The following is a 13,492-nucleotide window of genomic DNA, read 5'->3' on the forward strand; positions in this document are numbered from 1 at the left end:
TCTCCCACCTTCATGAAAACCCTCCTTCTGAAGCAAAAGACACCTTTTTCATACGGGTCATTCCCGGGGTGCATTAACCTAAAGAATTTAGACCACACCTCCCCAATATTAGACAGGTGTGGAAGAAGATTTGCATCCAAATACACGTGGGGCAACTCCGCAGGAGAACCAGTCTCGCCCTGGACACCCACGGATCCACCTGTATGTGGGCCCCCCCCACTGGGAGCCCCCTCTCCAACACTAGGGCCACATCCTCCCGGGTCTTTAGTATCATCTCAACCTTTCCTCCTGCGAGCTCGGAAGAGACAATAGCACCCCTCTTGAAAAGGTCATTCACGCCCCTCGCAATTGCTCCCCTGGTCCACAGGGGCCCAGTTTGGACTGAGATCCCGAATCTGTCCCAATCCAAGTTAACATGAGGCTCATCCTCCAATGGCCCCGTACCCGTAGCTGATACCACCGCTGCGTAACTCCGGTCCTTCAGCCGCACCCCAGCCATCTTGATAGTGGCACAAACCAGCTCTCAGAGACAATCACAGTCTAAGATAAGCAGCAGAAGCAGATTCCTCCAGCTGAAGCAGGAAAAGTCCCCAAGTTCGTCCACAGCCGAGAGCAGCTTTTGGGAAGCTCTTTTACAGCCTTGCTGGAAGCAAAAGTACCTTCTTCACATTAAACCAGACAGCAGCATTGTGCAAAATGATTTTAGGGCAGAGAATCGGTGCTAGAAACTTCAAAGACACTGAAACCTTTCCTACCCTCCAGGCTAGATCTCCAAGCACTCTTGACAATCCGCCAGCGTCAGCCACCCCCGCGGCGATGCAGAGAAAACTCAGGAATTTCACATTAATGGAGGAATCCTTAAGCAAAGGAAAGTTTCAGCAGTCCAATGATAAGTCAATCTATGAAGCCCCTCTGCCTCTATTCCTTCTCCATCGACAAAAACCTTGAAAGGCTCTCTCTCTCTCTCTCTCTCTCTCTCTCTCTCTCTCTCTCCCCCCTCCCCTCCCCCTCCCTCTCCCCCTCCCCCCCCCCCCCCCCCCCCCCTCTCTCCCTCTCTCCCTCTCTCCCTCTCTCTCTCTCCCTGGAGCTGGTTTGTGCCGCTGTCAAGATGGCTGGGGCGGGGAGTCATTCTATCTCACAACAGAAGGGGGAGGAGTTGTACAGTTTGATAGCCACAGTGAAGAAGGATCTCCGGTGGCTTTCTGTGCTGCATCTTGGTGGAACCAGTCTGTTGCTGAAGGTACTCCTCAGGTTGACCAGCGTGTCATGGAGGGGTTGAGCTGTATTGTCCAAGATGCTCTGCAGTTTGAGGAGCATCCTCCCCTCCAAGACCAACCTCCCATGAATCCAACTCCGTCCCCAGGACAGAGCCAGCCTTCCTGATGTGTTTGTTAATCCTGTTGGCATCCACAGCCGTCACTCTGCTGCCCCAGCACACGGCAGAGAAGAAGATTGCACTGGCTACCACCAATGGGTAGAACATCTGCAGCATCTTGCATTGAAGGAGCAGAGCTGGCTCAGTCCCTCTTTGGTAGGGACTCAGCATTCCTGGACCAGTCCAGTTTACTGTCCAGGTACAATCCAAGGCATTTGTACTCCTTGGTAAACTGCATATCCACACCATTGATGGGGACAGGGGTGTTCCTCTTCTCTTGATCCACCACTAACTCCATAGTCTTGTCGGTGTTGAGCTGCAGGTGATTTAGCCCATTCTACAAAGTCATAGACCACACCTCTGCATTCAGCTTCCCTCCCCTCACTGATGCAGCCCACAGTTGCAGAGTCTTCCAAAAACTTCTGCAGGTGGCAGGAGTCTGAGGTGTAGATGGTGAACAGGAAGGGAGAGAGGACCAGTCCCTGGGTTGCTCACAACTTCTCTTGCTCTCGGTACATTCAACAAATACCAACCTGTGATATTCACTGCAATGTGCAAAAATCATGCTCATTCAACAAGCAGTGCAATTGACCTATTCTCAATTTGAGCATCACTGTATGTCATGTTGTCACTTGCGAGCAGAGCACCAAGGCATATTCCTTGTATGTGAATACTTGGCCAATAAACTTATTCATTCATTCATTCAGAGAGAAAAAAGAGGATCATGGAGGAAATAGTGCAGGTGTTAGAAAATAGATTACATTTTACCGGTTTTTAAGTTATAGGCCATAATATATTGATAGATATGCATACAAAGGAACTGCAGATGCTGCGCAAACTGCCTGAATCACACAACGGGTCAGGCAGCATCTCTGGAGAAAAAGGATGGATGACGTTTTGGATCGGGACCCTTCTTCAGACTGAAGGTAGAGAGGAGGGAACTGGAGGTAAGAAAAGGCCAAAACAAAGCAGAGTCGGCAACAGATGACCAAGAAAGGGTGGAGCCCCCATAATGGGGTGCTGGGGAAGAGGTGATAACAAAGGGGTACAAGGATGTGAACAGTGGAACAAGTAGGATGACTGGGGTGGGGGAGGGAGGGAGGGAGGGAATGCAAGAGCTACTTGAAATTAGAAAAATCAAGAACATTTGATATAACCGTATAACCATATAACAATTACAGCACGGAAACAGGCCATCTCGGCCCTTCTAGTCCGTGCCAAACACTTTTTCTCCCCTAGTCCCATCTACCTGCTATGTTGATATATGTTGACAGATAGCTGGAAATAATTGGGCAATGTACACTTACAGTGTTGCTTTCTTTTTCAGAACTGTAATCATATTAAAATTGACAATGAAAAATACTTCCTGTTAAATAATAGACTGCAAATAAAAAATGCGGACTCTGAAGATGATGGAATGTACACGTGCAGCCTTGAATTTGTGCACTTTGACAGAAGGTTTAATGTAACACAGACAATGGAATTGAAAATAGAACGTAAGTCAATTGTTAAATGTATGCGAAACATACAGGTTTTGAACAATAAATTCTACATTAGAGCCCCATTGCAAACAAATGTAGGGTGAAATTATATGATTATATACTGATAGATATTATAAGCACAATACTGCCACTTAAATGTAGAAGAACATGAAAGGGAATGACATGGGAGAAGTTGTACATTTGGCATATGAAATGAATTATTACCTACAAGGACTCACTTAATACAAAGCTATGAAGTTGGGTAGTTTCCAGTGACTGGATGATAAAATCCTCTCACTCTCCCAGATCTGCTCATTTTTTCCTTCAACTGCACTGTCCCATTTCCAGGAAGATATTAGGAACCTTACATTTCTAAGTACAATCATATAATTTTCCTCTCTTTCCATGCCACTGTCAGTGGTACAATTTTGCCCTGAGAATGTTTTATCCCCTTTGAAAAAGGAAAAATGATCCATAACCTATTGCTTTGTACACTATTGCTGTGCCTTATCAAAATCTTTTTCTTTCTCTATAAATTTACATTGAATATTTCAGGCTGTGATCCTAACCTTTAAAATTGATTATTTCAGTCATCAAGTTGATACAGCCAGAGTTAATGAATCCTAAAAACAACACAATTCAAGCAAGACTTGGTAAGAACAAAATAAGTGAATCGACTATGATTTTTGCTTTTTGCACCAAATATTCCTTACAACACTTCTATATACATTTTTCAATTGTTCAGAGTCATACAGTGTGGAAACAGGCCCATCGGCCAAACTTGCCCACACTGACCAATATGTCCCATCTACACTAGTCTCACCTGCCTGCATTTGGCTCACATCCCTCTAAACTGGCTCTACCAGTACCTGTCTAATTGTTTCTTAAATGTTACAATAGTCCCTGCCTCAACTACCTCCCCTGGCAGCACATTCCATACACCAACCATCCTTTGTGTGAAAAGTTTACCCCTCAGATCCCGAGTAAATCTTTCCCCCTTCACCTCAACCCCACTTTCCGCTCCATCGCTGCTGCCTCTACCTCCCACTGTTCTGTCCACTCAGCCTTGATAGATATATTTAATTAATGAGATACCTCTTCAACTTGAAAGTGGACAATACAGCAATGGCCTTATGTAATAACTTTACTCTGCATTGCATTTTTTTTGTTGTATGACAGGTTCTGAGCTGAATGTGACCTGTGAAGCTCATTTAGGATCTGGTAATCTGCAAATGTATGGGCTTTCCTGGATGAATATTCCCAAAGATAATTTAAGAATTAAGCAAGGGCCTAAATTGTGAGTCTTTACCTCAATACTTAAATGAAAGCTGAATGACAAAAGGGCAAATACTTGAAAAATGTTAGAATATTTCAGTATTCATTTCATTTTCATTAGAAAAAAAATGCATTGCCGGAGTTATACCATTACTCCTCCACATCCATCATACAGCATAATAATGAAAGGGTTATAAATAAATGATAAAGTTTCTTCTGTTCTCTCTGTAGCTATGCAGACAGAAACGTCTTTGTAGTTTGTGCCCCGGGTCACATGTAAATGGGATGTGAAAAAGACCACTCGGACTGGATCGCTCTGCTGGAAATTACCTGGCTTTTGTAGTTGGAATGGGGATCAGAGCTTTGACAATATGTGTTCATGTGATTCCATTCCATTTCCGAAGGAGCTTGGGCAATGCCTTAATAAGATACTCCAGTACAAAGTTTAAACACAGCTCTAGCTTGAAGTTTTAGTTTAGTTTCGAGATATAATGCGGAAACAGGCCGTTCGGCCCACCAGAGAAAACTATGCAAGTGTCCAACCTCTCCCTGTATCTAATACCCTCAGACCAGGCATCAAGTCTGTCCAACCTCTCCCTGTATCTAATACCCCCAGGCCAGGCATCATCCTGGTAAACCTCCTCGACATCATTTCCAATGCCTCCATGTCCTTCTTGTAATGGGGTGGTGAAGACTGCAGTCAAAACTCCAAATACAGCCTAACCAAAGACCTAAATAACTGCATCATGACTTCCTGACTCAATGCCCCGACCAATGAAGGCAAGCATACCATATGTCTTCTTTACCACTCTATCTAATTGTGTTGCCACTTTCAAGGAGTTATGGACTTGGAACCCAAGATCCCTCTGTACATTAATGCTGCTAAGGGTTTTGCTGTTCATTTTATATTTTCCCCTTACCTCCCAAAGTTCAACACCTCACACTAAACTACAGCTTGCATTAAAATGTAGGTTTCCTTCCTCCCCCCAGCACAATCAGTCTGAAGAAGGATCCTGACCTTTCCATGTTCTCCAGGGCTGCAGCCTGACCCGCAGAGTTACTCCAGCATTTTGTGTCTTTTCCTAATTCTCCTGCCCAACCTACGAGAGCAAGTTCAGTTCAGTCAGTTCAGTTTTATTTGTCATATGTAGGTTAACACTGGGCCAACATTACAAGGAAATGTGTTTGACAAGACAAAGGGGCACCTCAGCAATGATATTACAAGGATAAAATTAATGTAAAAAAAAGTGTCACATAGCTTCTTCACCCACCCTATCAACCTATGCAATTCAAATTTTTATTTTTTTTAAGGAATGAGAAGCAGCAAAGGTAGATTCCCAACAGCAGTGGAAAGTTGTAACTTGTCTCGACAAAATGCTTACGTTTATTGTATTGTTTTCACAGTCGTAAAAAAGGAACTGGTCCTACCTTTATTATCAGGAGAACCCTAATTATCTCCAAGATCATTGAAGAAGACTTTCAAACCAAATTTGACTGTGTAGCACACAATTCCCTGGGATATGGAAATACTTTTCTAAAACTTTCACGTCAATGTAAGACTTTGATTATGAAATAAGAATAATTTTCCATATTTCTATAGTGAACCAAGTAGTCTATGTGTATGGCAAGATTTAAGTCTGAGATAATGTTAAGATCTGTTACTTATTCAGTGCACCCCTTGTGGGGGTTAGCGTGGTCCAAAAAATGGCTTGGCTATTAACTGAAAATTTGTTTAATCCTTCCATGAGAAACAACACAAGGTATCAACATTACCTATAATTTTCAAATTGGTTTATTCAACAATTTTTGTTGTGACTTCAATTTCTTGTTAAAATGAGTAATTGTTATAATACCATTCCATCAAAGCAGGCAACAAAAGTGATCCAATCTGTTACATTTTATGGTATTAGATGATTTTTTTCAATGAACAATGTTATTATATTCTCTCTGCTGGCATGATTTTGAAGCAACTTCATAATGGTGTCATGAATATACTGTATAAATCCCTGGCACATTGGTTATGCTGAATTCTTATTGCTGGTAATTGTGTATTCCTTGCCTAATTAGCATGACCAACTAATAAGATAAACGGCAGGAACTTCTGTTGCTGAATTCCTTTGCTTTGCATAATTAGATTTAATTCCACCCAGAACCTGCAAGATGAATGCTGGTACTGGTTGAACATTAATTTTCCGGCACGCTCGGTTCTACAGCCTTTCTTGATTATCTCTTTTTCTGGACCAGCAGAGGTCACGTGATGATGAAACAACAATACACCCCTGGCCCGCTAACGACACCCAACTGTGTCTCTAAAACACCAGGGTGTGCCAGAAACTAATGCCCTTGTCCCACTTAGGAAACCTGAACGGAAACCTCTGGAGACTTTGCGCCCCACCCAAGGTTTCCATGCGGTTCCTGGAGGTTGCAGGTGGTTGCCGGAGGTTGTAAGTAGTGGAAGCAGGTAGGTAGACTGACAAAAACCTCCAGGAACCGCACGGAAACCTTGGGTGGGGCGCAAAGTCTCCAGAGATTTCCGTTCAGGTTTCCGAAGTGGGACAGGGGCATTAAATAAAACAAATATAAAATGTAAACTGAGTGTGAATGGAATGACCTGCCAACCCATCCCACGCTCCCACCATCTGCTGGGCCGTTTAGAGCCCCGGCGTCCGACCCCACTCTTGACCCTCTGGGTGCAATTCATGATTCCACCTTATTTTGTACTTCAGGAAAACTTAGAAATATTACATCCAAATCATTGGTATATCTTGTCAATGGCTGGGGCGCAAGTATTGATGCTTGCAGTTCCCGACCATTCGCCAATTGGCATGCTGTAATAAGATGTATACATCCTTATTTTCTATGTCCACTAATTTGCAACCCAGGCTAGTACATTATATTGCACCAAGCCTATGTGATTTCATTTTGCACACTATCCCCTGACATGGGTTTCATTCAAAGGCATTCGGTAAATGCAAATTCACCGCTATATTCTCTATCTATTCCAACAGTAACTTCCTCAAAAAACTCCAGTAGATTTCCCAAACATGATTTCTCTTTCATAAGTCTAATTTGTCAAATTCCACTGCAATAAACCAGCAATTTTCTGCCTATTGACGTTAGACTGTATGATCTGTCGTTCTATTTTTGATTTTCCTTGCTTTTAAAATTTTGGGGTTACATTTTCCATCCCTCAATCTGTAGCGACCATTCCATAATTTGTTGCATTTTGGAGATGACAACCAATGCATCCATTGTTTCTGTGGCTACCTCTTTTAAGGACCTCCTCCACATCCAACATGGACCATTGTGGGGCTCTTTGGCCATCGGTGCTAGCTCCAATTGTTTTGTACCTGTTCATATCTTTAGTTTCCCTCTCCCCTGACTCTCAGTCTGAGGAAGGATCTCAACCGGAAACATCGCCTATTCCTTTTCTCCAGAGATGCTGCCTGACCCGCTGAGTTACTCTAGCACTTTGTGTCTATCTTCTGTTCAGGACTCTTGGGTTCAGGATATGGGCCCTATGGAATTAACTGCTTTTAGATCCTATTAATTTCTCCAGCACTCATTTTCTTAACTGATGCTGTGACTAGAATTCTTTAATAATAGAAATTTACTTGAATTATTTTTATTCATTCCTAATTCCCTGGTATTTTAAGAAGTAATTGGGCCTCTTCCATGTCGACAAAGCCAAACGTTTTATTCCATTCCACCACCATTTCTTTGTCTCCCATTATTAATTATCACATTTTTGACTGTAAGTGTCTGACATTTTTCTTTAGTAATCTGTTTGTTTTCACACGTTTAAAGAAGCATTTTGCGATGCATTTTTATGTTTATTGCAAATTTTGCTCTCATGCTCTATATTTGCCCACTAAGTCTCTTGGTCCATGCAAGGAAATATAACATATTATTCAATGTTTCTTACAATTGAATTATTTCTTTCCTTTTCTAGCACCAGATGGGATATATGATGTGATTACAGTCTTCATTCCACTAATCTTTGGATTTCTAGCCTGTTTCGCAATATACGTTATTTTCAAGGTGGAGATTGTCCTTTGGTATAGAGATTCATTCGCATCCCCAAAAATCGTTCATGGTAAATACAATATTATTGATTTATTTGCTTTATTGTTCACTGTAGATTTTATCCAGTGAATAACCGTGTCATATATATGGACAATTTCCCAGGCAATGTACATCAAACACACAAAGTTTGAGATCATTAGTTTCTTCGTTCCATTTTACTTCCATTCCTAATGATCTCCTTATCTCGAGACTTCATATTGAGTTAACAACTTCAGATAGAACCCATATTTCCATAGGTGTTGTTAGGCCTTCATTTTAATATGTTACATGTTAAAATAATGATCTCCGTAGCACTTTGTTTCAACTGTGGGTTTTAAAGTAATTGTTACCATTGACAATTTTTGTCTGCACTCTGTCACAGATGTTGTCTCTGTTCTCTCTGTCTCCCCCTATCTGCAATTAAAAACATGCCTAGTTTCTCACGTTGAATTCTGATGAAGGTCTTTGACCCAAATTGTTGAATCAGTTTCTCTGCACAGTTGCTGCCTAACTAGCTAAGTTTTATTTTGTTTTCTCGGTTTTTATTATAGATTTCAGGCAATGATTCAATTTTTGCTCCAGTTATACAGTACCACTTGCTATTAGGGATTAACACATCTGTGTTTGGCATCACTGGTTTGATATTTACATCAATTAATGGCTATGTGTGAGTTTAGGATAATATAGAGTGGCTTTGTTCTATAATTCTGGTTTATTTTTGAAGGTCAGGAATTGTATTGCTTCAAATTACAGATTTTTTGAATAAATTCTTATCCTTCTGAACAAATATTTATTCTATCCATTATTATCTTTATTAATTACTACTGATATCCCAACAGATGGTAAGACGTTTGACGCATATGTAATCTATCCAAGATCTGAGAATAAAGGCTCTTTGGATAAATGTAATTCAAGCTACTTTGCTCTTCACATTTTACCGCAAATACTCGAAGAAAAATATGGCTACAAACTATTCATTTATGGCAGAGATGAACTTCCTGGCCAGGGTAAGAAGAAAGTAGTTAATATTGGGAATTGAGTTCCAATTGGGTAAAAGGGTCCTCCCCCACAGAACCTTCATGCTGGCAGTGCCAGGCCTCAGCACATATTCCTGCAGTCTGGAATGGGCAAGTCAGCAACATTCCCTGAAGGATATCTCACTGTGCTGGGAGTTCTTCTTCCAGCTGCACATGATGTCTGTCTCTGAATGTGTCCCTGGAAACCGCTCATAAATCAGAGAGTCATCTGTTTAAGATCTATTCAGGCTAAGACCAGTTTCTGCTGAAAGGACAGCACAGTGGCACAATGGTAGAGTTGCCAGACACTCGGGTTCAACCCTGACTACGGTGGTGTCTGTACGCAGAGACGGAAACCGCTTTCAAAACATGGAGGGGACCGAGGGTCAGGGGGGGGACACAATTTCTTGGTGGCCACGCGCGCATGCACACACTCACACACACGAGGCATCGGAAGCTTCAGCCGTGCGTGCTGAATTAGGGCACACGGCTAATTAGCTTGGGAAGCTTCCAGTTTCCAGCCCCGCGACGTGGATGCTTCTACTACGGGGCCGTTACCGTTAGAATAAGTCAATTACTGCAGATCTGTACCACAGATTTAAAGCTTGTAACGTGAAGGGGACCGTCCCCCACCTCAGAAAACATGGAGGGGACACGTCCCCCCCTGGCCCCCCCGGGTTTTCCGCCAATGTCTGTATGGAATTTGTATGTGCTCTCTGTGACCCCATGGGTTTTCTCTGGATAATCCGGTTACCTCCCACACTCCAAAAACATACAGGTTTGTAGATTAATTGGCATTGGTACAAATTGTAAATTGTCTCTAGTGTGTAGGGTATTGCGAGTGTACGGGGTGATTACTGGTTGATGCAGACTCGGTGGGCTGAAAGTCCTGTTTCCACGCTGTACCTCTAAAGTAAAGTCTAAAGAATGCACGAAGCCTGTGATCAGTTTAATGTTTGCCACTATTTGTAATCCCATTTTTTAGAGGTGGTGGGCGATGAAATTGGGTATGGGAAACTGAACTTGGAAATCGATCACCCATATGAATTTACAACCAAAAAATAGAAATGATAAGAGACAAATTATCCCCCCCCCCCCCCAAAAGGTTTCAATGTATCAAAGAGTAACAATTTTTGAATTTGATGCCTACTTTTATTTGTAGTAACTATTATCCGTGGTTTATATTTACAGCTGCAGCTGAAGTTATTGAAGATAATATACGGAGCAGCAGGAGACTGATAATCATTTTGACTTGGAAGCCTTCTGCTGATGATCAGGCATACTCTGGATTTGAACGCCAAGTTGGATTATTTGAGGCTTTAATCCGGAATGAAATTAAAGTGATTCTAATTGAGTTGGAGAAATTTGACTGCTTGAATGACTTTCCAGCATCCATAAGACATATCATTCAAAAAAATGGCACCATCAAATGGAAATCATATGAAACAAGTAAACCTAATGCAGCTTGCTCAAGATTTTGGAAGCAAGTGAGATACAAAATGCCAGCCAGAAACAAGACCTGCAGCTGGGTTCCGTATGATTCAGCAACCTACTAAATGAATGCAGAGGTGTAATCCTTGCCTTGTACTTAGTTTCATGCTCCTTAGGGCTAAAGGAATCAAGGGATATGGGGGAAAAGCAGGAATGGGCTCGAAGGGCCGAATGGCCTACTGCTGCACCTATTTTTCTATGTTTCTATGTTAGCCTTCACTGTTAGAAACTTTCAACATTACATTAATATTCCCAATTACAACTTGGGATAGGATAGTTTTTAGTTTATTTTTGCATTTTTTAGTCATTCTCGGCTTTATTTCAGTTACATATATAAAGGTACATTTTAATCAGGTGGATTTTCTGCTCTTTGATGTATTTTATGGGCTAAAGGACCCATTTTCATGCTCTATCTTTAACCTAAACATACTTTATTGCTCTCCGAACGAAAATGATCTGAAAGCTCTTGCGGAACTGAGAAAATAAACGCTTATTGTCTTAAAAGATCATGGTTTGAAATGATCTGTTTTGTCATTTGTCCCACGAAAGATGGTAGCTGGCTACTTCACTGTTTTTGAGTGATGCACCAAGCCCAGTTTATTTCTGCATGTGTTATGAGTTGACAGAGAAAGCATGGTAAAGACAATAAATAAGTACGTTTCTTCATTTTTCAACAATTGGGAGAATTGATTCTTGGAGGTAGTGCCTTTAATTATTCAAGTGAAGAGGCATAAACTAAAGGTCATCATCTCCAAAGGCGATCATTCCAAGTTTAGAAGGTTGGTCTCCTGGCGAGCTCCTTCTGTGGGTCTTGAAAGTCCTGAAGGGACTGATCTTGGAGCCACAGTCTTTGGTATGTACCTCTGGGTGTGTGACATCTCTAAACATGGGGAGACTGCACTACAGCCACCACACAGTCCTCGGCAGTGGCAATCCTGGATCCTATGGCATGGATTCCATCATGGTTGGTAGTCTCTCCCTAATGCAACCTTCTTCCACTTTCTCAGTCGTTATGTTGCTCCATCCACTGGCCAGCCACCATCCTCTGCCTGTTTCACCATTAAGGTGGTCTTTTTGAGCCTCGCTTGTCAGGAACCTTCCCTTTGACTTGGCTAGCCATAGGACACCCTACCAGCTCCAGTCAGATTAGCTCTCAGGATCTTTGGCACACGCAACCTTCTCCATCACGACAAGGTGAAGAAGAACTTAACATAGTCAATGAGAAACACAAAGAGAATGGCTTCTGATACTAATTTTTCAAATTTTGTTAAGAGAAAGAAAATTTCTCAGAGGTCTATAAAGTCTGAGATCAGTCCAATCACTTTAAGGTGATGGCAGCTTGAACCATGATGTCACAGGCAAGTTCATTTTGTTTCAGCAATTCCAAAAAGTAATACCAGGCAGAGGGGGTAGTAGGCTGGCAGGTGGAGGAGGGTTGGTCTACGATGAAGAAGAATGCTGGAGATGGGAAAAGGCATCATCACTGGGAGATGAGGACCCCTTCCCATAGAAAAGGGCCCGGAGGCGGTGGCGATGGAAGAATAGCTTCACATTATGGCAGTCTGAACAAGGGTCCTGACCTGAAATATTCTCCAGTGATGCTGCCTGACTCGCTGAGTTGCTCCAGCATTTTGTGTCCTTTTTCATTTTGTTTCAGTTGTAGGAATTATTTTGAGGTAATCTACCAACAAGGAATGGTGGTACACCAGGTTCCTCAACATTAAGGCATACATGAAAAACCAACCTCTCGGTCGCTATAAGAAAGGAAAGTGCCAAGTGCTGAAGGATTCATGAAACAATCAGCCAAGGACTTCTAAAGGAGTGGTCCTTGATCCCAATAGTATGAAATATCAGAGAAAAAAGGCTGTAGAATAAGTGACTAATCAAAAGGCATCTGAGAAGGTGCCTCTATCAGAAATGGTACATGGAAGCAAAGGAAAGGTGGCCACATGGTTAGACTGACAAGGCAGGGACAAAAATCAAATCAAGTTTAGTTAGTCAGGCTGGAGTGATGTAGATGTTATACAGGGGTTACTGTTCATAAACATTCAGGATTTAGAAAATAATTTTAACACAGGTGATAATGGATAATGGTACTATCATGCATAAGTGATCAAGCCCATAAGCAACAGATATGAATATGGTCAAGATCTCCTTTTCAGCAACAACTGTTTGTTACTTGTGCTTCTTGGATTTATATTTGGTCATGCTGCCATTTGCAGTTATCAAAGTCAAAGCAGAAGTTCTGAATTCTGTGTGAGCTGAGAAAGTCATTGTGTGTCACTTCAACCAAATATATTCTTGGAGTCATAACCAGCTTAAACCACAAGAAGTGGAAACTAATTTGGTGTTAGATCATGTGCAGAAACTGAAATTAAAAGACTGAAAGAAAAATGATATTGAAGAGATTAAAAATTGGAAGGAGAAAGTTAAAAAGATTAAATTATTTTAAAATTCCAACGATTAAAATTGAAGGAGAATGATTTCACCCTTACAAAAGGGTGGCACTGTGGTAGATCTGCTGTCTCACAGTGCCAGAGACCCAGGTTTGATCCTGATCTCAGATGCCGTCTATGTGGGGTTTGCACGTTCTCCCTGTGACCGAATGGCTTTCCTTCGGGTGATTCAGTTTCTTCCCACATCCTAAGGAAGTATGGGATTGCAGGTGTATTAGCCTCTATAAATTGCCCCAAAAGTGTAGGGAGTGGATGCGAATGTGGGATAACACAGAATTAGTGCGAACAGGTGATCAATAGTCGGCATGAACGATGGGCCGAAGTCCCAGTTTT

At 41.9% G+C, this 13,492-nt stretch overlaps 1 protein-coding gene across 1 annotated transcript; it reads left to right on the forward strand.

The window, feature by feature from the left end:
* Window positions 1-2,633: 2,633 nt before the first annotated feature.
* Window positions 2,634-11,210, forward strand: LOC116973989 (interleukin-1 receptor type 1-like). Its single transcript, XM_033022123.1, has 7 exons — window positions 2,634-2,871; window positions 3,447-3,509; window positions 4,036-4,153; window positions 5,536-5,684; window positions 8,084-8,227; window positions 9,036-9,203; window positions 10,404-11,210. Exons 1-7 carry the CDS (start codon window positions 2,793-2,795, stop codon window positions 10,766-10,768), a joined length of 1,086 nt encoding a protein of 361 aa, XP_032878014.1. The 5' UTR covers window positions 2,634-2,792; the 3' UTR covers window positions 10,769-11,210.
* The last annotated feature ends 2,282 nt before the right edge of the window (window positions 11,211-13,492 follow it).

The sequence above is a fragment of the Amblyraja radiata genome, chromosome 6, assembly GCF_010909765.2.
Source record: "Amblyraja radiata isolate CabotCenter1 chromosome 6, sAmbRad1.1.pri, whole genome shotgun sequence".
Classification (NCBI taxonomy): domain Eukaryota; kingdom Metazoa; phylum Chordata; class Chondrichthyes; order Rajiformes; family Rajidae; genus Amblyraja; species Amblyraja radiata.

Coding starts and splice junctions, on each gene's coding strand:
- LOC116973989 (XM_033022123.1), top strand. CDS start 2,793: ATGTACACGTGCAGCCTTGAATTTGTGCACTTTGACAGAAGGTTTAAT. Junction 4,154..5,535: donor ATTAAGCAAGGGCCTAAATT/GTGAGTCTTTAC, acceptor TTGTTTTCACAG/TCGTAAAAAAGGAACTGGTC. Junction 8,228..9,035: donor ATCCCCAAAAATCGTTCATG/GTAAATACAATA, acceptor ATATCCCAACAG/ATGGTAAGACGTTTGACGCA.